Source organism: Varanus komodoensis, unplaced genomic scaffold (genome assembly GCF_004798865.1).
Source record: "Varanus komodoensis strain SLA01 unplaced genomic scaffold, ASM479886v1 scaffold8, whole genome shotgun sequence".
Classification (NCBI taxonomy): Eukaryota; Metazoa; Chordata; class Lepidosauria; order Squamata; family Varanidae; genus Varanus; species Varanus komodoensis.
This window is the reverse complement of record NW_025336481.1, coordinates 6,367,023-6,389,676: the sequence shown is the minus strand read 5'-3', so window position 1 is coordinate 6,389,676 and position 22,654 is coordinate 6,367,023. Positions and strand designations below refer to the sequence as shown.

At 40.8% G+C, this 22,654-nt stretch overlaps 2 protein-coding genes across 5 annotated transcripts in view; both read right to left on the bottom strand.

Annotated features, from left to right (window-relative positions):
- Positions 1–848: 848 nt before the first annotated feature.
- TCFL5 (transcription factor like 5) lies at positions 849–10,951 on the bottom strand. Its single transcript, XM_044455138.1, has 7 exons — positions 10,834–10,951; positions 8,782–9,504; positions 6,032–6,224; positions 4,815–4,971; positions 4,089–4,326; positions 2,490–2,631; positions 849–971 (listed from the first exon to the last, which is right to left on the bottom strand). The coding sequence occupies exons 1-7, from the start codon at positions 10,893–10,895 to the stop codon at positions 849–851; spliced, it is 1,638 nt and encodes a 545-aa protein (XP_044311073.1). The 5' UTR covers positions 10,896–10,951.
- Positions 10,952–13,279: 2,328 nt separating this feature from the next.
- The window catches only part of DIDO1 (death inducer-obliterator 1), an 85,847-nt gene continuing 76,472 nt past the window's right edge, over positions 13,280–22,654 (bottom strand). For all 4 annotated transcript variants that reach the window (XM_044455528.1, XM_044455527.1, XM_044455525.1 and 1 more), the window contains one exon: positions 13,280–18,423. In XM_044455528.1, coding sequence (XP_044311463.1) covers positions 15,122–18,423 — 3,302 coding nt within the window. In that variant the 3' untranslated portion in view covers positions 13,280–15,121. The remainder of the gene's footprint in view (positions 18,424–22,654) is intronic.

The window sequence follows — 22,654 nt, the reverse complement described above, 5'->3', positions numbered from 1 at the left end:
TCTCAAATACTTCTGTTTTCCTAACAAGTATAGCTAATACTATTCATTAAAAAAGAAAATATTATGTGCACTTAAAATCATGTACTGTTTACAAAATACCACTTTTGCACTGGAAGGATGCAACTGACTGAAGATTTTTCTTAGGGAAGTCCTATAGAAATGAATGAGACATGCATCTGAGTGTATAACTTCACTTCTTCCATTTGTTTCAATGGACCTTTGTGAAGGAGAAGACACCCTTGACTGTATCCTGCTCTAGAAATTGTTGGAAAGTCAAAATTCATTTAAAATAGTACTGTATTTGTAAACACACTGTCAACTGTTTTCTCTATATAGTTCAGTTTCCCAGGGATGAACATTTGGAAATGAAAAGTAAATCTGAGTTACTATATACAAGTTACTATCATTTATAAAATGGCTAAACTATTTACATTTCTTCTTCCAATAGCAAACTGGTTGTCGTGACATCCTAGAAATCTACATTAATACAAGCATGCTCAGGATTTTAAGGAACAAGCTGCTGTTCTATAACACATCTGAATTATTTTATATTTGGAAAACAAAACCAAAAGAATGGGGTGGGTGGTGAAGAGGAGCATTCTCTAGTTTGTGATACTGTTTTCTTCTTGCTTCTCATGCAATGCCTTTTGTGGGGCAGTACTGCTAAATAAATGCTGGAGGCTTCTTTTCCCTTTGTTTTGAACAGTGTGTCATTTCATCAACGTTTAGCCGTTTCTCCAACTATACTAAGTCATAAAAGAAGTCCAACAGGTGAATTTGGAAACAGAAATTCACAGTTTCCCTTCTGCATTCACACTTTCCATCAGCTGCAGAATACAGAAGTCAAATTATTTCATTTCCATAGACGTACCATTCTGTGCCATTTCCTGTGCTGTACACGCTCCTATTGAATCTGATCTTGTTAGTTTTAGTCTTCTGCCTGTTTTGCCACAGAACACAGTTTCAAATTCCTAAAATCCAAACGCAGAAGAATAGTTACAGTTAGTTACAGTATTGACCGATGAAGGAGAGTAAACTAGGGCCAATTATAAGCCACCTAAAAGCATGTGGATTATCTCAGCCAAGTGTGGAGAGCTCCAGTGCATGAGGGCTGCCTTACTTGTTTCAAGGTTGGGCAATTTTCATGAATGGAGAGTCCCTCTATTAAAATGAATGGGGTAGCTGTTGTACGTATGGAGCTTCCTGACCTGGGGTGATAGTACAGAAGCGCAAATCCTGCTTGTGGTGGAACTTACGCTCACACTTAAGTTGCTTGATTGCTTCAGTTCTGAAGCATCATTTGCAGATTTGATGGATTAGATTAATTTTACCTGAAGATGGCAACATCAAATCCTTAGGACAGAGTGGTGGATCCATTACAGATTTAGCAATCTGGCAATTGTACCTTTGAATCTTGCTCAATGCTAGGAGCCTAACTGATCTGGTGTACCTAAAATCATGTTTTTACCTGCCTCACCAACAACCAGCATCTTCCATAACTGCTGAGTACCAACATTAGTCCATTCATGTATGAAAATATCTGTTCCATGCAAATACAGTTTACACTGTGAACAGAAGCTCTAAAGGTTGCAGAGGCTGCAACACCCCAAATATCTTAATCACAGTTATGAGGCTGAGAGGGGCCTGCAAGGATGTCTACTTCCTCTCACTGCCCCCTCCCATCTCTCATGGGATTGCCTCCATGGCCTTGGCCTTAACTAGTTTCACATTATGTCAATAACATTAATATCATTCACAGAAAACATTCCCTCTTAACTATGGAAAGATCCTCAAATCCTGATTTAAATCTTGGTTAAAAGGTTGGCAAGAAAAATTGAAGCAGAGAAGGGAAGAAACATATGCCCTCATATGACTCTCAATGTACATGCCTTCACTTTTAAATCAGCTGCTTGTTTTTAACTGTTGTGAGCTTTATTAGTCTGGGGTTTTTTAGGTTGTGTTAGTCTTGTTTTTAATTTGTAACTTGATTTGTTTTTGTATTGATTCTGTGTAAGTGGCCTTGTGTACTTTTGTAGAAAGCTGTGAGATAAATTCAATCCTGATGATGACCATGACCATGATAACATCTAAGCACTGATTGTTCCCTTTGAACCTATCAAAGGTTTTGTTAAGCAGCGTGTGCTGTAGAAATTAAAACACCTATATTTCTTGGTTAGACAAATCTTTTCTGTTCTGCTAAAGCACCACAAAATCCCAGCAGCACAAGGCTTGCCAATGGTCTTAGCTATAGAGTTAACATATGGGCTATGGAATGACTTGGAGAAGCTAAAGCATTGATGGCTGTTGGTGAGCTTAGCTCAGATCCTTGTCTTGTATGACTGATACTGCAAACTGTCATGGCAGCTATACCACTGAAGATGTAAGGGACAGAACAAGAACAGCAAAGTTTCTTCCTGTAAATGGTCAGTGCTATCATGATTCAACGAAGTCTTAATGTTATAGTGTGTGTTCACACAGAAGTTACTGACCTTCTTCAGGGAATCCCCATGCCGTTCCTGAATATATTTTAGAAATGCTGTGGTCCATTGTAAAGTTGTTGCCTTATCAGTATCTGAAGTGCAGAATGGAACAAGAAGATTTAGCTCATCACAGCAAATCCTGATTCTGCGCCTAGAAGGGAATACAACATGCTCAGTTCTAGAACCTGAAACAGCTTGTCTTTTTAAGTGGTAGTGGTGTCAAAATCATTAACTGATTCAAATTTTGAGAAATTACCAGTAATGCATGTTTTAATAAGGATTGCTGGATTTACGAAATGCGAATTATTTTTTCTTGTAATTGTTATAATGCAGGTTACCAGCTCTGTCCATCCCTTCAAATCCCTCCTCAAAGGCATCTTTCCCATGAAACCTTAAACTTGGCCCTCAACCTTCACAGCTGTTGGCCCAGAACAAAAGGTTTGCATCTTCTCTCTTATTTCCTGTAATCTCCCTTTTTGCTTACATTACTTTGCAAACTGAATATACAAGCAGCACTATACAAGACATTACTGCAAAAACCATCAGAAAGAAGGAACCAATTTTAGAAAACTGTGATGGAGGAAACATAACAAATCATTTGTGAGATTAGACAGCATATAGAGCATATGACAACTAGTCCTAAAATGTATGGATGCAGAAATGAATCTCTTGGAGGTGACCGTGGCCTGTTAAAGGTGCTATGAATACCCTGGTGCTGGTGGAATAGTTCACTTTCTTGCCAATAATAATAATAATAATAGCAGCAGCTCAGCACATCCCAGAGAATTAATCTCTCCTTCCTTGGGAGCAATCCTCTTCAGTGAGACAACCTTCTGTTGATTTTGCAAGTACAAGGAAACCAGCTTTTACAAATGGACACACACCTGACACATGTTGAACTATTAACAATAATAAAGAGAATTCCTTTCACCAGCACTGGCGATAAATTTCCTATTTTCATCTTGGCCAGCTTCTGTTGTTCTTTTCCCCTCTATCTCTTGCTTGTTTTAGAATATACATCACTACTGTACATTTTAAGCAAAATGGTAACAGGCAGAAAGCCAGATTTATTTACAGACTGTTTTATAGATTAGCTTTTGACATACATACATCCTTTTACAAGTGGTTCAATACAAACATAATCCCAACACAATAACAATTGTGAACAGTAAGACAACTATAAAAATGAAATAAAAATGCCAGCAGCAGAATTAAGATGCTGTTAAGCCTGGGGCACGTCCCAGGAACGGTTCATCCTACAGTCTCCCTGCCAAGCACACAGAATTTGTGGAGTGGGGTGGGATTTGGCCAGACATCCTTGTCTTCCACTACTAACCCCCCTGTGTTTCCCACAACTTCTTCCATTTTCCCCTTACCCCAGGGGGGAAGGACTGCAAAGAAAGAAAAGATTGCAGGGAAAGAGAAGTTACGGTGGTAAATGCCAGAAAGAAAGGTCAGTTGTTTGTTCAAAAGATTTACACACATTGTGGCATGGCAGCCAGCAGCAAATGAATGTTCACGCCTATTTTTTCACAAAGACCTGTGAACCTGAGCACCAGATACAAGAGGCTTTCTTTTCCAAGTCCACAGGTCACCCCTAGCAAATACCTTCTGTCTCTTTCCATCCGGTTATGTCTCTCCCGGCGCTGAGATACACCACCTTGCACTCCATTTTGGGTGCTCTGGCTTGGCTGTGCTGCTTGCCAAGAACCCTGTGCTGAACCTGCACTTTGGTTATCACACACATTTTGGATATCACCGAGTGGTTTGCGCTGTACATTGGCGTCCAAGGGATGTATTCGACTACGGCTTCTTTTGTTCATTGTTTGCTTGCACAGGGCCTCTCCTTCTCAACAAAAACAGCAACACACAGAGAGAGCAAAAGGCAGCATTATGTCATTTCTGTTTGCACATAAAAATGGCAGCTTACAACAAAAGTTTACCCTAGTTCTTCTCGCTAGATTATTTCTTCTAAGGCTGTCTATTATTGTAAGAATTTTCAGTTGATGAATTACCTGCAGTTCATCTGATTGCTTGATTAAATGTAAATAACAGTTGAATGAACTGGCATCATAACAAGACCTCAACATATGTATTACCCTGAAATCCTAAAGGAATTATGCAAAGGGTACAATTCTATGCAAGTTTAGACTGAAGGCCCATAATTCCCAGCATGCTCCAGTCAGCACAGTTTCCTCTGACAGTGGGACCCTTTCTATGTATGCTATCTTAGTTATCTTATGTACTGGATTCAGATTTATGCCAGATTGGCTGCACCTATGGAAGTGGATTTCCCCACCACTTCCTTTCCATGGCAGCCTCTGCACCATTTACCTCCCAATTTAATCCAAATGTGCTCAGGCATAGACTTATTTTTAGAACCAAGCGTCTGTTTTGCTGCTTCAGTCTCCTGTTGGTAACAGATAGAAAAACTTCGAGGCAATCCAAGTTCTTGATGTTTGGTGGCTTCCAAAGCAGAGGCTCCTGAGCTCTGAGAAAGAAAGAGAAATCAGTATTAAGGAAAATGAAATCTGTAAATGTTAGCTTTGTTCTCCTTTTACTAAACAAATGTTCAAACAGCCTCTGAATAATCATTTTTCTTTGGATGTGAAAAGGATTAGAGACTAAAGATTAAACTATGCTTAATAATACCATCATGGAATCAATTGTAAAAACAGTATGGGGGGTGTCTAATTTACATTAGGATTGTGAAACAGAGGGAAGGCACATTTAACTCTTTATCTCCCTTTCTGAAGTCCCAGGCTGAATCTCCCTGCCATGCTACTGTTAGCTACAGTGTCTGGATATTATTTCCTTCACACACAGTAGCAATTCTGGGGAAGGAATTTAGTTTGAGGTTGCAGCCTGGGGGAAAATGGTTAACCTGCCATTCTCCCAGGCCAAATCACCCATTGCAGCTGCTCTTTAGAAGGAAATTATGAGAGGAGATCCAACTGCAGGTCTCTTGCATAACAGCTAGATCCTTCAGTGAAAGTAGACATTACCTTGGCAAACTTTGTCCCCTGCCCCATATCTGCCAAGGTAAAGTGAGTATCTGGGCTGCTTTCTTCCATATTAATCTGCCTTGCAATTACGAACTTCAGATTATGTCCTTTATGGGATATTCCCATTTTTGCAGGTCAGGAAGATGTATTGGATAGTCTTTTTTGTGGTGGTATCCTTACTGTGAAGCCCCCCACCCCAGACATATTTGGAAGATGTAATAACAATTACAACCAACATGACACATTGCCAATGGAAGATTACAAGAAGGAATATATAGGAAGTTTACAAAAGTAGCTGAAGAAGAGATTTAAAAATAAGGATAATGTTGAACTTGATATAAGAACTAGAAGTTCTTTGGATCCTGGGAAACACAAATTAATTGATTCCATTAAATCATAGCAAACAAGTGTTAAATTGCTTTAGGGAGAAAACCACATTGTCAGTTCCCCTTACTGTAGCTTCTTTAGAATTGATATTATAAAGCCTTCAAACAGAAAAGGCTACCAAAAACAAAACAAAAAAACAAAGCAAAACAAAATACCAACCTGTGTTTGTGAGGGGTTCACATTGCCAGTTGCAGGAGAAGCAGAATTTGGGTTAAAAAGTGGACATGTAAACTGTAATGCAGTAGTAGTTGTTGCAGCAGTCTTATTTTTCACTAATGTGGTACATTTATTCTGCTGCTGGTGGAAAGGAACACCCATCACTTCTGACGGATGGCGGATGAGGGTTACTAAACTATGAAAGAAATCAATAAAGGAAACTTGTTTGAAATGCTTTGAATTTCAATACTACGTACACTTTCATATCAGTAGTAACCATGCCTGTCTAAATTCAGAGTTCCAGTTTGACCCAAGTCAAACACACAGCTGAATACATATCTAGAGAAGCCTGCTTCATTATTTCTTTTATCCTTCAAAAAGGTTGGGAGCTGAGCACTGTAAACATCTCTAAGGCACAAATATTTGCATTTTAGCATATATTTTTCAACACATGAGTGGGCAGTGTTTCTCCACAGGGGATACATTGTTTGAATTCTATTATTCACAGCTTAGGCTCTTATACACATTTTCTCAGGCATTTTAAGTCTTTCAGAGTAAATTTAAAATGTGGTACAGTATTTTAATATTTGCATTGCTGCTAGGTTCTGCTTTGCTTTTATTCCTATTTTAGGGAATAGCTTTAAACTTATGTAGTGATTCTTATGTTGGAGCTTATGGTTTTAATTGTTCTGAGTTACCCAGAGTGCTTTGGCACAAAAATATAATTAGTCAATGTAAACCTAAAACCATGCTGTAGGTAATATGGTTAAAAGCTTAAGATGGCAAATCAGAAGTAGTATTTCACAAATACAAGCAAAGCAACACTTTAATGGGTATGGACTTGACTACTTCCAAGCCCATTTCACTAAAGAAACAGCTGCTCTAAGAGTTAACAGTGCCAGAATATAACAACAACAACAACAACAACAACAACAACAACAACAGACAGAATTAACATTCTTTCAAAGAAGTGGCCACAATGGTCCACTATTGCTATTTCCCCACTGCAATATCACAACCTGTGGGAGTGCCAATACACAACGTTACACTTAGACAACTGCTAGAAAATGCATCACAAATCTGAAGTGTAATTGTATGCTTAGACAAAAAAGGCCTACAACTTCCAGTGTGGTCTAGCCAGCTATGCTGTTTGGAGCATGTTGGGAATTGTAGGTCTTTTCTCTATCTCAACATGCATAGGGGCTGCACCCTAAATTTACGTAATGCAACTGTCTACATGCAATCTAGCAATCCTGTTGCTAGGATCTCTCCCACAGGAATGTAACATCATCATCATCCTCATCTTCTGTATTGCCCGATAGCCAAAGGTGGCTTAACAGCAGTTCCTCCTAGATCAATAGGCAAACCCGTTTCTCCCGCTGCTCTGAGTTAATGCATACACACGTTAGTTGTGCATGTCTTTCACACGGGTTTACTCAGGAAGAGAAAGAGAGGCTACACCTGCAAGCCCCATTGGTGAGGGCATTCAAGGATAGGCTGGACATGCAGGTGGTAGGCATGTAATGAGCGGAGCCAGCTGGAGCCGGGGGTCAAACTAGATGGCCCTTCAGACTCACTCTCTATGTTTCTGCGTATCATACAACTACACTCATCCTAGAGCCAGAATTGGCTGCGGCGTCCTATTGTGTACACTTGGTAGCAAGTCCAGCTTGCTAGTACATTGTATGGCATGTTCTTTGGCCAAAGTGCAGCAAATCTGGGGGTTTTCTACTTATCTGGAATGCTGTGATACATAGAAGCTATCATTTACAACAGCTACTGATAACACAACATATTGGGCATTTCTCACACATTTCAAAGGTAGATTAAAAAAGAAAAACGGGACATGTCCTCTAACTGAAGGCCAGCATTAACTCACATTCATATAAATGAGAGTCACAAATAAAAAGGCAAGAGCTATTTTTTCAGCAGAACAAGTTCCTACCTTTTTAGCAAGGAAATAATATACAACTGAAGCTCCAGTTCTAACATATGGACTGAAATCCTGATCTTTAGAGTTTTGCCGCTGATTTCAGGTATATGTAAACTGCAACTTTGGGTGCTGGCTGGGGGAATCTTGGGACATGTAGGACATTTTATATCTGAACATGCATAGGAATGTGCCCTTAGTGTCGTTTACAAAACTGATCCTAACACAGTGTAAAAAGCACATACTCATGGAAATCAAATTTCACACTTAAAAGGTGCAAGGACTTGAATCAAGGTGTGTTGACTGCAAGACCATGAGGAGCATCCCAAACACTTGTATATCTCTTAGTGTGGCTCAGGCTAAAAGGTGAAGATATTGTAACAATTTCAGGGATGGATATCTTATGACTGTTTTGAACTACAACTCCCATGATCCTTCCCCATTAGCTCTGCTGGCTAATGCTGTTGCAAGTTGTAGGCCAAAACATTTGTGGGGGCATAAGCTGTCCAACTCTGTTCTAACCCCATATATCACATATGGGCTGCAGTGAAAGTTTAAAATCATTTACCACTGATTAATTCACCTTAATCCAATTGAACCACTTTTTATGAACATAAGATATAGATTGTTCTTCAATATATGTATGCAAAATGGCAAATATACATACTTTAATTTGCATAGAACTAAGGACTTGCAATTATTCATAAAATACCTTGCACAATCTGGGGTATGTAGTATACCCTAATATTTCTCTTTTTCAGTTGACAAAAGCTAGTGCATGGGCTTGAACTGTATTTTCTAAGAAAATATAAATGCAACACACTTGTTAAAGGCTACTCCTGTTTCTTGGGTTTCTTGACACCTGGGAATTTCAGTCTGGATACTGTTGAATCTGTCTTCCAAACGAACACGGACTGCAGATTTAGCTCTAGATTCAAGAAGCGGTGCTGAATTTTCCAGAAGCACATTTTCTTTATTTATGCTACCCAAGTTTTCATTGTGTTTAACTTTGACTAAACTCTGCCCAGAAGCATCTCCAGAGTTAGGTGTTTTTTCAGCTTGGTTTGGAGGAAGACTAGTTTCACTAAGCAACATCATCCTTAACTCCTGGAAGTCAATATGCCCTAAACACTGATTAGGACCCATGAAACTGCTGTCAGAAGCCAAACCAGACTGGCAGATAATAGGGTAGAGTGACTGGTTACCAGAGCTGTTTGATGAAAAGGCACCTTGATTGCATGATGACAGATATTGTGACTGATTTGGAGCATTGTTGGTTGAGAAGCAATTTGAATTTAACCTATTTTCTGTTTCACTTTCACTTGCTTGTGCCTCCATATGTGAATAGAGTATATGCTGAAGTTGAGTGTATTCTATTTCTGTCATTTCCACCAGGTTGAGGTCTGTGGTGGTGAAGCTAAGGTTGTGCTCACCAAAAGAGGAATCACTTGGGCCATCAGCAACTGGAGCAGCTGAAGCTGGATCCGTAACCACAACTCGAGAGTTGGGCACTTCAGACTCCTTGGTGGTTGAGCCTGACATGATTCTGAAGAATACCGATAACACAAAGTCTTTTGACAGCTGAATGTACAAAGAGGAAATGCCACCCACTTGATGATCCAAAACTGTGCAATATTATTAAAGGAGAGCAATTTTGTTATTATTATTATATGGAAATGGGGGATTAGATTGCCTCATCCTACTATTACACCCTCCTCTCCACCAAGATATCAACATTCCTCAGAGTACCATCACCAGAACATCAGCTCATCCAAAAGCTGATGTGTGGGCTACTGCTTTAAAAATCTCAATGGCAAGTTCTTCAAAACGTGCCTGAAGTTAAATGCTGCCAAGCAAAATACCCCAACCTCCCCTCAATAAATAAATACATGTGCTTTTGGGGAAGAGAGCTAATCTATAAAAAGGGGGAAACACCATAGGCTTCCACTCCCAGAGGCAAAAACAGAAAGCACCCTAGCAATACAAAGAAGATTGCACACTGCCCTTTAAAAATACGACGAGAAGCGCCCTCTTTAAAACCCAAGCAGAAGGTGCGTTTAGCCTCACATTCCTGAGAGGCCAAATGGCCCACCAGCTTCTCCGGGGCATGCACTCAGAGCCCTTCCCCGCCGGGGTGAGCGGCGCCGGGCCCGTTACAAGCAGGCCAGCGGCCGCGGCTCCCCAGGCCTCACCAGGCAGGCCCCGCAGCGCCACCCGGGGGTAACCAAGGCCACCTTAGCAACCGACGGCGGGCCGGCGGGAGGAGCGGCCCCGCCCACCCGGCCGCCTGCCCTCGCGGCCATCTCCCAAACGGTCCCCAGCGCCCAGGCCCCGCCCTTCCCTCTAGCCCCGCCTCCTGCAACCCCCCAACGGTGAAAACTGCAAAGCGAGGAGGGGTGGGGCGAGAGCGTGTGAGCGTCCGGGGGGTGTCTCCCTTGCCCGGCCCCGCCCACACGCCTCCGCCCGGGGGCGGGGCCACGGTCGCGCTCGGCGGAGCTGCCAGCTCCGTGCGCCTCGCCCGCTCAGTGCTTTTCCCCTGCGCGCGAGCCTTCGCCCCCCCGTAGGACAAGCCGGCCTAGACGCGCCTCGCCTGCCTCCCGCGTGGCGGCTCCCCGCGCCTCGCCTCGCCTCGGCCGCCCTCAGTTCCCCGGCTTTGCCTCAGCCGGAAACGCTCGCCTTCCCAGCCCTCGACCATCCCCCGCGCTCCAGGTTCTTCGCACCGAAGCCCTCGCCGCCTTTTCCGCCCGAAAAACACGCCTGCCTTTTACCACCTGCCGCCAGCGGACTGAGCTGGTCACCCGGCGCCCGCAGGGTGGCCCCGGTCTGTGTCTTAGAGCCCCCTTGTCCGCCCCGCAGGCATCGGGAGCAAGCGCACCTCGCTTTCATAAGTACTTCCATGGGGACCCCCCACCCCGGGCCCCAGGGCATGGACGGCATCTCCGGGAGGAGCAGGAAAGCTCCTGCCTGAAGCCCGGGAGAAGGAGAGCCGCTGCCGCCTCCTGGGCAGACAGCCCTGGGCTCGATTCCGTGCCCATGTTCCCCAGCTGCAGCACCGGCGGGAGGAGCCGATCAGGCGCGCCGGCCCCTTCCCCTGCCGCACGCCGAGCAAGCTCCGCAGCGCCCTCCTCCTCCAGCCAGCACCATCTCTTGCGGATGCAACAGGTGTTAAAGTGGATTTCCGGTTAAGAGTCACCTGGCAAAAATTTTAAATAATTTTTAAATAAAATAAAAATTTGAAACACGCTTGCTTTCGATTTATTTTGAAATTGCACTTTAAGAAAAGCAGCGCTCACTTGGCTTTCTAATATTGCAGGTTCTTCCTCATAGTCTGTTAATAGTATTTATTTTATTCTTTGGCCAGGGCGACTTATTTTACATTGTTAAATTGTTTTATATTGTTAATGTATAGTATTTTAATTGCTTTATTTGTGAGCCGCCCCGAGGCTTCGGCGAATGGGGCGGCATAGAAATTTTCTAAATAAATAGGCTACGTCTTTGAAAGGCTATCATCCTGATAGCTCTTGTGTATAGTTTCTGTTCCCCTTATATTGTTCTGACTTCTCTTTATTTTATCCTAGGCTCATAGTATGTGCCCCTGTTGTCCTTTTGGCATTTCTAATCTAGGTTTTAATTTCCCTTTAATATTTTCGATCTTCTGGAAGAGAGGTCTTGTTTTTCCTCTTTTGTTGTTCTATGTCTTTGCACTGGCCAATATAATTATTATTTTTGTATGATAGTCACTGAAAAGCTGCATTCAGATTTTGACCTATTTCTGTCACCTTTTGCTTTTGCTTCTTGCCTGTGCTTAGCAATTGTGAGTGTTTTATCCATCATCCATCTAGGCTTTCCCCTCCCCTCCTTCCTTCCTTCCTTCCTTCCTGCTACACTAATTGTTTTTTGGCATTCTTCGCTAACAAACATTCTAGTTTCCTTCCACAGTTATGGTTCATGGTCAATTGAGTACAATAATGTAAACCTGTTCATGTGGACTATAAATTCCTCAGGGATGTTTTGAATTCAAATTTGGCACAATGCTTTTGTTAGTGTTGATCAATTTATTTCATTTTTATAACACCCAATAGCCAAAGCTACCTGGCTGGTTAACAAAAGAAAGACATAAAACAGTCAGACCACAGCAATTGCAGCCAAATCTGCAGAAAGGCATAGCAGTGGTACAGAAAAAAATGGAATATTAACAATTAAAGTTAAAATGTTAACTATTAAAATACAGAGCAAATGTAAAGGTTTTCACCTGGTGCATGAAAGAACTGGGAGTAGGTGCCAGGTGTGCCTCTTTGAGGAGTCATTCCATAGTCAAGGTGCCATAACTGAAAAGGCCCTGCTCCTGGTAGCCACTTTCCTGCCTTTGAAGGAGGCTCCCAGAGAAAGACCCCCTGAAGAGGACCTTAGGGTCCAGGTAGGTCCATACGGGGCACACATCAAGCCCCACTGGCAGCCAATGCAGTTGGAAGGGGACCGGCACACTACGTTCTTGTAAGCTGGTTCCCATTAACAATCTTGCTGGTCTGTTTGGGATCAGTTGAAGTCTCCAGACCATTTCCAAGGGCAGCCCCATGTACAGTGCATTGTGATAATCCAAATTAGAGGTTACCAGAGTGTGGATTACTGTAGCCACGATCTGTCCATCCAGACCGGGTTGCAGTTGATGTGACAGCTTAAGCTGATCAAAGGTGCTTTACGCCACTAAATCCACTTGTGAGCTTTGGATGCAGTAGCACCAAGCTGCGAACCTTATCCTTTAGGGCGAGTGCAGCCCTATCCAGGACAGCTTGAATATGACCCAGGTGAACAGACACTGCCCCACCCTGGCCCCACTAAAGCACCTCTGTCTTGACTGGATTGTCTGTTTGCAGGCCTCATCCAGTCCATTTCCATGCTCAGACACGGATTCAGAATGGCCTGGGTTTGATGAAAGAGAGAGGTAGAGCTGGTTGTTGTCTGTAGATGCTAAGGAGCATATGGGATAGAATGGAGTGCTCCAAGATCCCATAGCACAGCTGCCACAGTGCCGACCAATAATCCCCGGCACTACCTTCAGAGCTGAATTGACAGTGCGATATGCTGATGACAGCTTTGCCACCCCCCACACTGCAAATGTGAACGAATCAACATTGTGCTGACAGGTTTGGGTAAGGCAAAACAAAATCACAGTGTTTGCTGCTTTATTTTAAAGGAAAATATCTGAGCGAAAACGTCTATTTTTGTAAGATGATCTGAAATTGTATAAACAAAATGAAGAAATAAGACTAGTGGATTATCTGGTAGATGTTGCAAACAATTCTTATAAAAAACATCCATGCTAAGGTTTTCTGTAGATGTTTATTTGAATTACAGTAACAAAAACATATGAAGTTCCACATTTAATGTACAATGATATATTCTGAAATATAAAATACAATTTACAGAAACCTCTGTCAAGTAAACCTAAACAAACACTTGATTTTGCATACATACATGTATGTCTTTAAGTTAGAAATGTCTTGAATTAAAAAAATTACATCATAGTACATATTTTTGTTCAACACTCTCTTTAGTATTTTGCAAAAGATTTTGCATACAGGTCATTTTTAAATCAGAATGTCTTTGATGTTTAAAGACTAAGATGTACCAATATAGTGTAAATCTGTAGTGATTTATTCATGGAGTAGTGCTACCGGTAATGCAGATTTCAAAATGCAGATGATATGAATCTAATTTTACACTTGAAAATGCTTATAAAAATATCAAAGTAACTGCACATCTGTAAATGTATAAATCCAGTTAAACCTATTTTTTTCTATGCATTTAGAATTACGAACTTGGAAGAATACAGGAAAACTAATAGTATACTGCATTTCACAGTGAAAATCTCTCCCTTTTGAAGCACAGAATTGTTAGTATCAGCTTTACTACTCCAACTTTGTACAAATATTTACTTCCAATATTTCAAGATAACTAAGTTTGACACGAACAGAACTGAAGTCATAGTCCAGTCCAAATCAAGCACATTAAAGTTCCATTGACCTCTGGCTTATTACAGGCTTAAATCTCTCTCACAGAAACCAATATGACTTTAAAGTGTTTAAGCTTGGCTAGAATATCTTCAGATATTTTAATTTATGAGTCTTTTTGACCAAAAATTACAGGAAAAGCCAATGCTTAATTTTAAATACTCTTTCTCTGGCTGAATTATTAGTTCTGGTAGCTATTTCACTTTTGTTTGGCCAATTTATAAAATGTTTTTCAATAAGCATGTTTTAAAAGCTTAGATATATTTTATACAGATGTAATTTTCATCTATAATGTTTGGTAAAAATGCAACATTTAAAACCTTTTATTCACAGGAAAGGTAGTAATTTAGACATACTCATTTCTTGCCTGAACTCTTACCTGTTGAATCAAATGACCAGTTTAACTCAAAATGCCTTCATGTAAAAAGATAATGAACTCAGAAGCTCAGCATTTCTTAGTCATTCTGCAAGTAGTAACACTGTTCCTTAGCCATCATTTCTTAAATACACCAAACCCTTCATAATTAACTCAAACATTGGGCTCTCTTGTACATCAGAATTGCAGGAGACACAAAAATACCCTATATTTGAGTTTTAAAGGTATGGCTTCTAAGATCTTGCTTAAATTTCCATAAAATTGCAATTCAAGTTACTGGAAAACAAAACTTTATATCCTAAAAAGCAATGTACTCTTTGAAGATAGTGCCTGTGTTTACACCTGTAAATTGAAATTTCAAGGTAAAGGAAGAATTAGGGAAACAAAACTTTTTAGAATAATGATGCTACAGCCAGGATCCCTCCAGGTATTGTTGCAACACCTGCATAAGGGCTCAACAGATCCCTTTTTCCAGAAACCCACCCAAGCAAGTAATTCACTGGCCCAAGAAGAGGAAGAATAAAGCTCTCAAGCTCTACTAGAATCTATCTGTATAGGACCAAAGTATTTTGTAAGAAAACATTGTGAACAAAAGGTTGCAACTCCCACATGTGCTGCTTGAGATATGAATATATGCATTTACAATTCAAAATGTTTCTCATATTTGTGAAATCAGTTTTGTACCAAGTATTTTCGAACAAACAATATACAATATGTACACAGTCAATTTTTACAATCGTTTTCTTTGCAGTGACTCATTGGCGGAATTTTGCGTTTTATGTCTGCTTAGCGGATGGAGCAGCTTCTGGCTGTGATAGCCTTTGACCACCTGTCTGGGTTTCTGGCTTAGAGTCCTTGTCGCATTCCATACTTCTGCTCCGGTCCTTGCGATCTCTTGCTCTGTCTTTGTCACGATCCCGATCCCTGTCCCTGTCTTTTTCCCTCTCCCTGCTTCGAGCTCGGTCTCTTTCCCTGAATCTGTCATAATCACGATCTCTGCTTCTTGATCTGTCTCGTCTTCTGTAAGTATCCCCATCTCTGTTTCTAGTTCTCTCTCGGTTTCTGTCCCAATCTTTACCCCGTTCCGATTCTCTTTCCCTGTCTTTGTTATAGTTTCTATCTCTGTTTTTATCCCAGTCTTTTTCTTTGTGTCTCTCCCAGTCTCTTTCCCTACCCCTATTCCAGTTTCTGCCACGGTCCCTTTCCCAAGCCCAGTTATGGTCGCGATCTCTTCGTCTGTCATCAGTTCCTCTATTTGACCGATTCTCTGATTGATCAGGCGGCTCTACTATTTTTTCTTTATTACCTCCCTCAAATCTTTCTCTCTGTCTCCCGTCAAAATTCTGGGCTCGGTAGTCATTACTTCGGCTTTCTCGGAAATCAGTTGCTGGCCACTGTGCTTCTGACTCAGAACTCTGTGTTGAAACGTTGGGATGAGAGGCAGGTGGTCCAGTTTCATCCCACAACTCTTTCCTATGTTGTGGTAGATGACTTGGGAGATCCAGGAGTGGTCTGGGGGCTGGTTTCATACTTTGCTGGGACTGTCCTGGAAAATTAAGTCTATTAGAGGGAGGCTCATTTTGCTCTGGAAATGGCCCAGATGCAGCCCCCCGTGGTCCTCCAAACTGATGTGGTGCTGGACCTCTCTGGTTTGGAAATCTGGGTGGAGGGCTTCCTCTTCGTTCTTCAAAGGGTGGTGGTAAAAGTCCCCTTGGTCCCGGCATGTGACCTGGAGCAGGTCCTCTTTGCCCTTCAAATTGATTTGGAGGAGGGCCTCTTGAACCTCCAAAATGGTTAGGTGGTGGTCCTCTTGGCCCTCCAAACTGAGCTGATGGCCCTCCTCTTTGACCTTTAAATTGATTTGGTGGAGGCCTCCTTTGGCCTCCGATAGGGAAGGGTGCAGGCCCTCTATTACCCATAAACTGAGGAGGCTCAGGTCCTTCAAACTGTCCAGGAGGCCCACTCATCTCATGAAACTGAGCATCTGGAAATTCCCTGTGTTCCATATGAGGTTCCCGGTGATCTTCAAACTGAGAGGGTGCTTTCTCTCTCGGCCCACCATGAAATGATGGTGACGGACCCCTGTTATCACCAAACAGAGGGGGTGGTCCATGCTGTGCAGAAAACAATGAAGGAATTGGTGCTCTTGGGGCTCCAAACCTGTTTGGAGGAGTCCCTCTTTGTCCATCGTTATTTGGAGGAGGATTATGGCCCTCAGCATACTGTGGTGCTGGACCTCTCTGGCCATGGAAATCGGGAGCACCACACATCAAGGGAGACCCACCTTTTTGTCCAAGGGAAGAAAATGGGGGTCCAACTCTTACTTCTTCATTTTGAATTGTGGAGGATTCCATTTGTTCATAAAAGTGAGGATTTCTTTGGTCTGCGTAATGTGACGAGCCTCTTTCTGCTTCAAAGTGACCAGGGATGTTCTCCTGAGCTGTGAACATTGGGCCTGAAAAGGAATCCCTTACTACCCCTGGAGCACTGTTGTCCTGAGATTCATTTGACCAAGCTACAGTCTGAGCATTGTTGGGTGCAGAGAAAGCGGGGATGAAACATGTACTAGGTGGTGTGGGCAACAGTACTTTACGAACAGGGGCAGCTGTGGATGTTTCAACAGCAGCTGCGTTATGCAGAGCTTCCTGGTGAACTTGTGGAGCATTTTCAAACTTGATAGGAACATCTTGTTCAGAGAGAACAGAACTTTTTTCACTTGTAAGCCATGCATCATTAAGACTAGCCTGACTAACAGAACTCAACATTTTATCTTCTTTGTCAAGTGATGTTTGTAATGGACCTGAATAGCTGGGTGGGAGAATTTGTGTCACAGACATTTCTCCCTGATTGGCATGCTGTTTTACATTAGAGTCAGCGCTTTCGTTAGATTCAGTTAGAATTCTCCTAGCTTGTCGGGGATCTCGGCTTTGTCTAGGGTCAGTTGCCTGACTGAATACTTGACTTGAGGATGAAGTCAACTCAGATTGTTCAGGAGCTTGTTTTTCCTGTTGAAATAGCTCATTTTTTGCTATAGTTGTTTTTGGAGGTGGTGACATCAATGCATCAGACACTGAAAAGTGAGCCATTGATACACCAACAGCTGCTCTTTGTTGCCTGAGGGCTTCTTCTTGTTCTTCCAGTTGTCTTTTCTGTTCTTCTATTTGTTTGTTTAATTCTTCTAACATTTTCTGTTGCTCTACCAAAGTTGGTTGTGCAGATGCGTCAGGTGCAAATGGAGCAGGTGTCAGGTTGTTTTTAGATTCTGAATACATTTTATTAGGTAAATCATCAACAGTAACCTTTGCTTCTTCTAAAATAGTTTCATCTTCTGGGTCATAAGCCTCATCTTGCTCTGAAATTTCACACGGTTTTTCAACCCCCGTTTCACTACTATGCATTTCAAAAGCTCTTTCTGGGGCATATTCTTCTTCAGGGTCATAAGGTCTGTCATCTTCCTCCTCTTCTATAGGTTTTTCTTTTGACATCTGTCCAAATTGCTGCACAATGGGATCAAGTAAGGGAACGGGAGGTGGTCCTTCATTCGTAACGGCTTGTCCTTCTGGCTTTGACACATGAGCACCTTCAGAGTCCTTGGAAGCAGGGTCAAATGATTTCTTTTTCCCAAAGAGAGTCTGTAGGATGTGATCAAGTGGTGTGGATGATTTTGTGGAAGAAGGAGTAGTAGTAGATGCCATAGTTGTGCTATTTCCTGACAGTGAAATATTTGTTGGTGCAGCAGCGGTTAGATTTCCTGCTTTAACCGATGACAGTATTTTTAACACAGAAGGTGTTACTGTTGGTGGCTCTGAAGGTGGATTTGGGGGTGGAGGTGGTGGAGATCCAGGTGGTGTTGTGCTGACAGCTACTTCTCCAGAATAGAGAGAAAATTTTGGAGGTTTCTTATCTAGCTGGGAAAGTGGATTGCTTTTAGGGTATCCAGATACTTCAGTTTCTTCCTGCATCTGAACTCTGCTTCTCTTTTCTTCAGTCTTTTCAGATTCTAGTACAGTTGCGGGCCGCTTAGCTTTTTGACAGATCACTAATCCAAGGATTAAGTTTGGACGTGTTGATTCTAGACCTGAAAGGCAAAAGAAAATTCCATGTAAAGAATAAAGTTTTTTAAATTTAAACTTAAACATGTTAGTGTTACTTTTTTAGTATTAAACAGAACTACTAAAATTATCAAGAAATGTTCTATATTTGAACTATAGTTTGTTGTTTTATTATAACCGAACTGCCTGGCTACTAAAAGAATAAAGTATAAATGTAAGCATTCTGGTGTGACTAAAATATTAATGCATCCAATAATAAGCTACATGTATTATATTTCATTTTCAGATTAATTACTAATATTTAGCAAAACAAATCCATGCCATAATTACAGTTCCCAGCTGCCATTAGTGACACCTCCTTGAATATGTTTTATGTTTATACTACATGAACATAGTCGGTAGCTAATTTTCACACCCGTAATTCCAATATGTTTTGATACCAAGATGGGTAGCCTCTATTATAAACCACAAAAAATTGCAAGCATAAGAGTCTGAAGTTCATGGTAGTACCTTAATAATGCACTTTGCTACAAGAGTCGCAACTCATGTGTGTTTTAGTGCATCTTAGTGATGTTATTTGTAGTGTAACAGTGTTATGAGCATTACGTTTTATTTGGTTCAGACCACCAAATCCAGTCATTGTTTAGAGACACACAGACTCCTTTACTCCTAAAATATTTTATGCATTTCAGTTGAATGGAATGGAATGGAGCACACCCAGTAACTCTAACTGAAATCAGCTAGGCATTTACTGCAATCCTACATTCACCTAGGAGTAAAACCCATGGAGCATATAGACATGTGTAGGAGGGCACATGTTAATGTACATCTGGATAATTAATGCTATAGGTGAACCTTTAGTTTTTTTCATAAATTTGTGAATGACTCAGCCCTAGGAAATAACCATATAGATGAGTCAGGGAATCCTTTTCTTGCTCGCAACCCGTTTTGTTGCCTATCTTGCCCTTTAAACCTTCAGCAAATCTGTTCTAAAGTTTAATGTTTAAATCAGTACAGCATATTATGCTTCATACTCTGCTAATGTTATAGTAAAAACAATCCTTTTTTTACTTTCTTGTTTGAATTTTAAATAAATAAGATTAAAATGGAATAAGTACAAAAGTACAATGGAGTCTCATATTTTGAGGATCAAGTAATCTAATTTCAGGATCAAATTTTAAATTTTAACTATTTAACATGAATTTAATTATCATTTGGAGGAGAATCAGGCAAAGTACAATATTCAACTGATCATTATTTCTACATTTGTAAAGGGTCCCACCAATATAATTTTGCCTCCAATAACCATTTGATTACATATTCTGCTGGAAATCATTCTCTCCCCCTTGAATCTGTAATAGTATGTTATTTCCACTGCGTGCAGCAGTACAATGATCTAACCTATAACCTGGCAGTTACTGGGTTGGCTGTCATTTCAACACTGATTTTATTATGATATGGTCACTTATGTTCTAATTCTGTGCATCTTAACTACGCTCGCAACCATTATTTTCATGTTTTAATTCAAAGCCTGGTATTTTTTTTTACTCAAATTGTTCTAAATATATTTGATAGCATATTATAGTGCTTGGTTTCCTTTACAATAAGCATGTTTACATTTTAGTATAACTTCTTAGATACTTAAAATATAGCATGTGTTTAGAGAGCCTGCATTAATAAGGACCTAAACGGATTGCTGAGTTAATGTATCACGGGAATTGGAAAAAATATTTGAAAAGACAACATGTTTTAGAAAATGATCAACACAGGATTTAAGTGTAATTTCCACACAGATGTTCCTATGGACATCTTGTAACTTTTACATTTAAAAAGCTTATGTAGCATTTCAAAAAGCAAATATAGCTGTAATTTGTACCTTTTTGTTATTCTGATAATGCACTGTTGATCTTTCTCCAAGTCATGTCAAGTAATCTGAACATGTGGCAAGTGCATAACTCTGGTAACTGAACAAGAGTAACTCTCCACCCACTTCCCTCACCTTGATTACTTCCCCATCATGGGTTGGTGTCCTGCACAGGTCCTATGACAATGCTGATATTTGATATAGGAAGATTGGAACCAAAAACATGGAATCCTTTTAAAACATGACTAAGTTTTGTTTATTCCACATTATTTTTCTAAACTCAATGTATCCAAATATGAATTAAGGACTTATTTCATAATATTTTGGGAGTCCCTCTCTAAGTAATCAGTATGTAAAATTGTTACTGTCCATGCTAAAAGGCTGGGATGGGACCTGCTGTGGCTTCAGAAAACTCTATGCACAGTCCACGGAGGAACATGCCATTAAATAGCTCTACGATCATAAGCTTTTAAAAAGCTTGTAGTATTTTTTCTCTTGGGTACAAATGTATTCTTTTTAAAAATGGTTGTCATACTTTTTTATGGGTTGAGATGTAAACTAGTCCTATGCATTAAGCAGCCGTAGTTTTACTTCAGTGGCTTTGCCTGTGCTCTCCGCCCATTTAACCTCAGCTGCAGCCACTTCCCTTGTTCACAGCTCATCCCAAGTCAGGTTCTCCTCTCCCTTCAGTGAGCTGCACATTTCAATCAGGATGGGGCATCTTGCTTGCTTTTAAGTTAGGGATTAAACAAATGTGAGTGGACAGCAAGCATGGGGCTGGCTGTAGGGAGGGTGTGGTCCCCAGCAAAAACGGCGCCCCTGCATGACATATAAATGCATTTTAAGTGTAGGTGGTGTATCACATGTTTGGATGTTGCTGCCTTTTCACTGTGTAGATCTTCTTCCAGTTCCCATAATAGCAGAAAGAAAATGATAAAGATGTGGATTATGGAGTAATTTTATAATACAATTGCCTTTGTTATTGGAAGTGTGTGGAAGGTGTGCATGGAAATATTGCAGATATTCAATTTCACTGGTGGATTTAAGAGCATGGTAAGCTTCCTGAAAAGGACAATCATTACCGCTGTTTGAAAGCTCTGCCGTCAAAGCGGTCTGTGGAAAAATAGGGAAAAAACCTGTTCAACAAGTGGCAGAGTAAATGTCTGGAAGTGCTAGAAAGACTTGTGGTGAACCGAAATAAATGACAGGATATATTTGTTATCAACAGTGGTTGGTGGACAACTGTATCCCTGGCGAATCCACACAAGTTTCACCCACTCCTCTCCCTTGCACTGGGGTTGAGGAGGAAACGAGGCCACATCGTTGAAGGAAGTGCTCAGCAGTGACAATCACACGCATGGGAGTGATGACAGAGTAGCTACAATAATGAATTTCTGAAGGAATATAAGATGTATCACTGCAGAATTCCTTAGTGAAGCTAAAACGATTATACTGCTCTGCCCCCCCACCCACATTTCTCTTTGCCAATTCAGAAGAGAAATGAAATGATGCACCTCTAATCAAAAACTGAGTAAATAACCACAATTTTCAGCTTCCAAGGTTTAGCTAAATTAAAATGTCTCAATCCCATAACAAATTATTTTTCCTTTCACGATTTTGAGATCAGATGACATGAATTCTTGTAGAAAGGTCTGATATGTGGCAGAATCATCTAATGGTCCAGCAATCCAGAGGATGTATTCCAGTTTTATTTATGATCAACACTGGGTATGCCTCAACCACTTTGCCCATAACCCTCTCGTAAAATGACCCTGATTTACTTTCTTGTTTGTCTAGGGCTGCAAACCTACATGCACTTACCTGGAGAAAACAGAACTCAATGGGGCTTACTTCAGAGGACTCAGAATTACGCTGTTAAGTGCTATGTAGTCTCCATCTCAAATGTATTCTAGCAAGTGCTACTTAGCATTTCAGACATACTAACAGTTTTTATATATTGGTTGGTTGGTTGAAGATATTTTGATTTAGAATGTAAGTAAAGCAATCTACTGAAATGCAGAATGAACCCTGTGAGACAGGATATATACACATGCTTCAACCATGCTTGTAAAATAGTACCCTACTTAGAGTCACTATTTAAACTGAGAGACATGCTTCACAAGCTAGAAAATGTAGAATTATTAAACTTAAAAACACATTTAAATTGAAAGAGACCATGGCCACTTTGCATAAAATTTTTTATTGAGATGGTGTAATGAAAGCAATACATTTCATTTGGCATACTTGAAAAAGTGAGGACTTCATATTTTATACCTTTCTCCATACATTTCTGCATACACCAAAGAACCAGGCTAACTCCTTCACTGAAAAGATACTAATGGCCTTACTATATGGGTGATTAAAAATGATTAAAACATAAGAATAATTTAGTA

Coding starts and splice junctions, on each gene's coding strand:
- TCFL5 (XM_044455138.1), bottom strand. CDS start 10,895: ATGCCGTCCATGCCCTGGGGCCCGGGGTGGGGGGTCCCCATGGAAGTA. Junction 9,505..10,833: donor GAAGTACTTATGAAAGCGAG/GTGCGCTTGCTC, acceptor GGTATTCTTCAG/AATCATGTCAGGCTCAACCA. Junction 972..2,489: donor ATGGGGATTCCCTGAAGAAG/GTCAGTAACTTC, acceptor TTTGGATTTTAG/GAATTTGAAACTGTGTTCTG.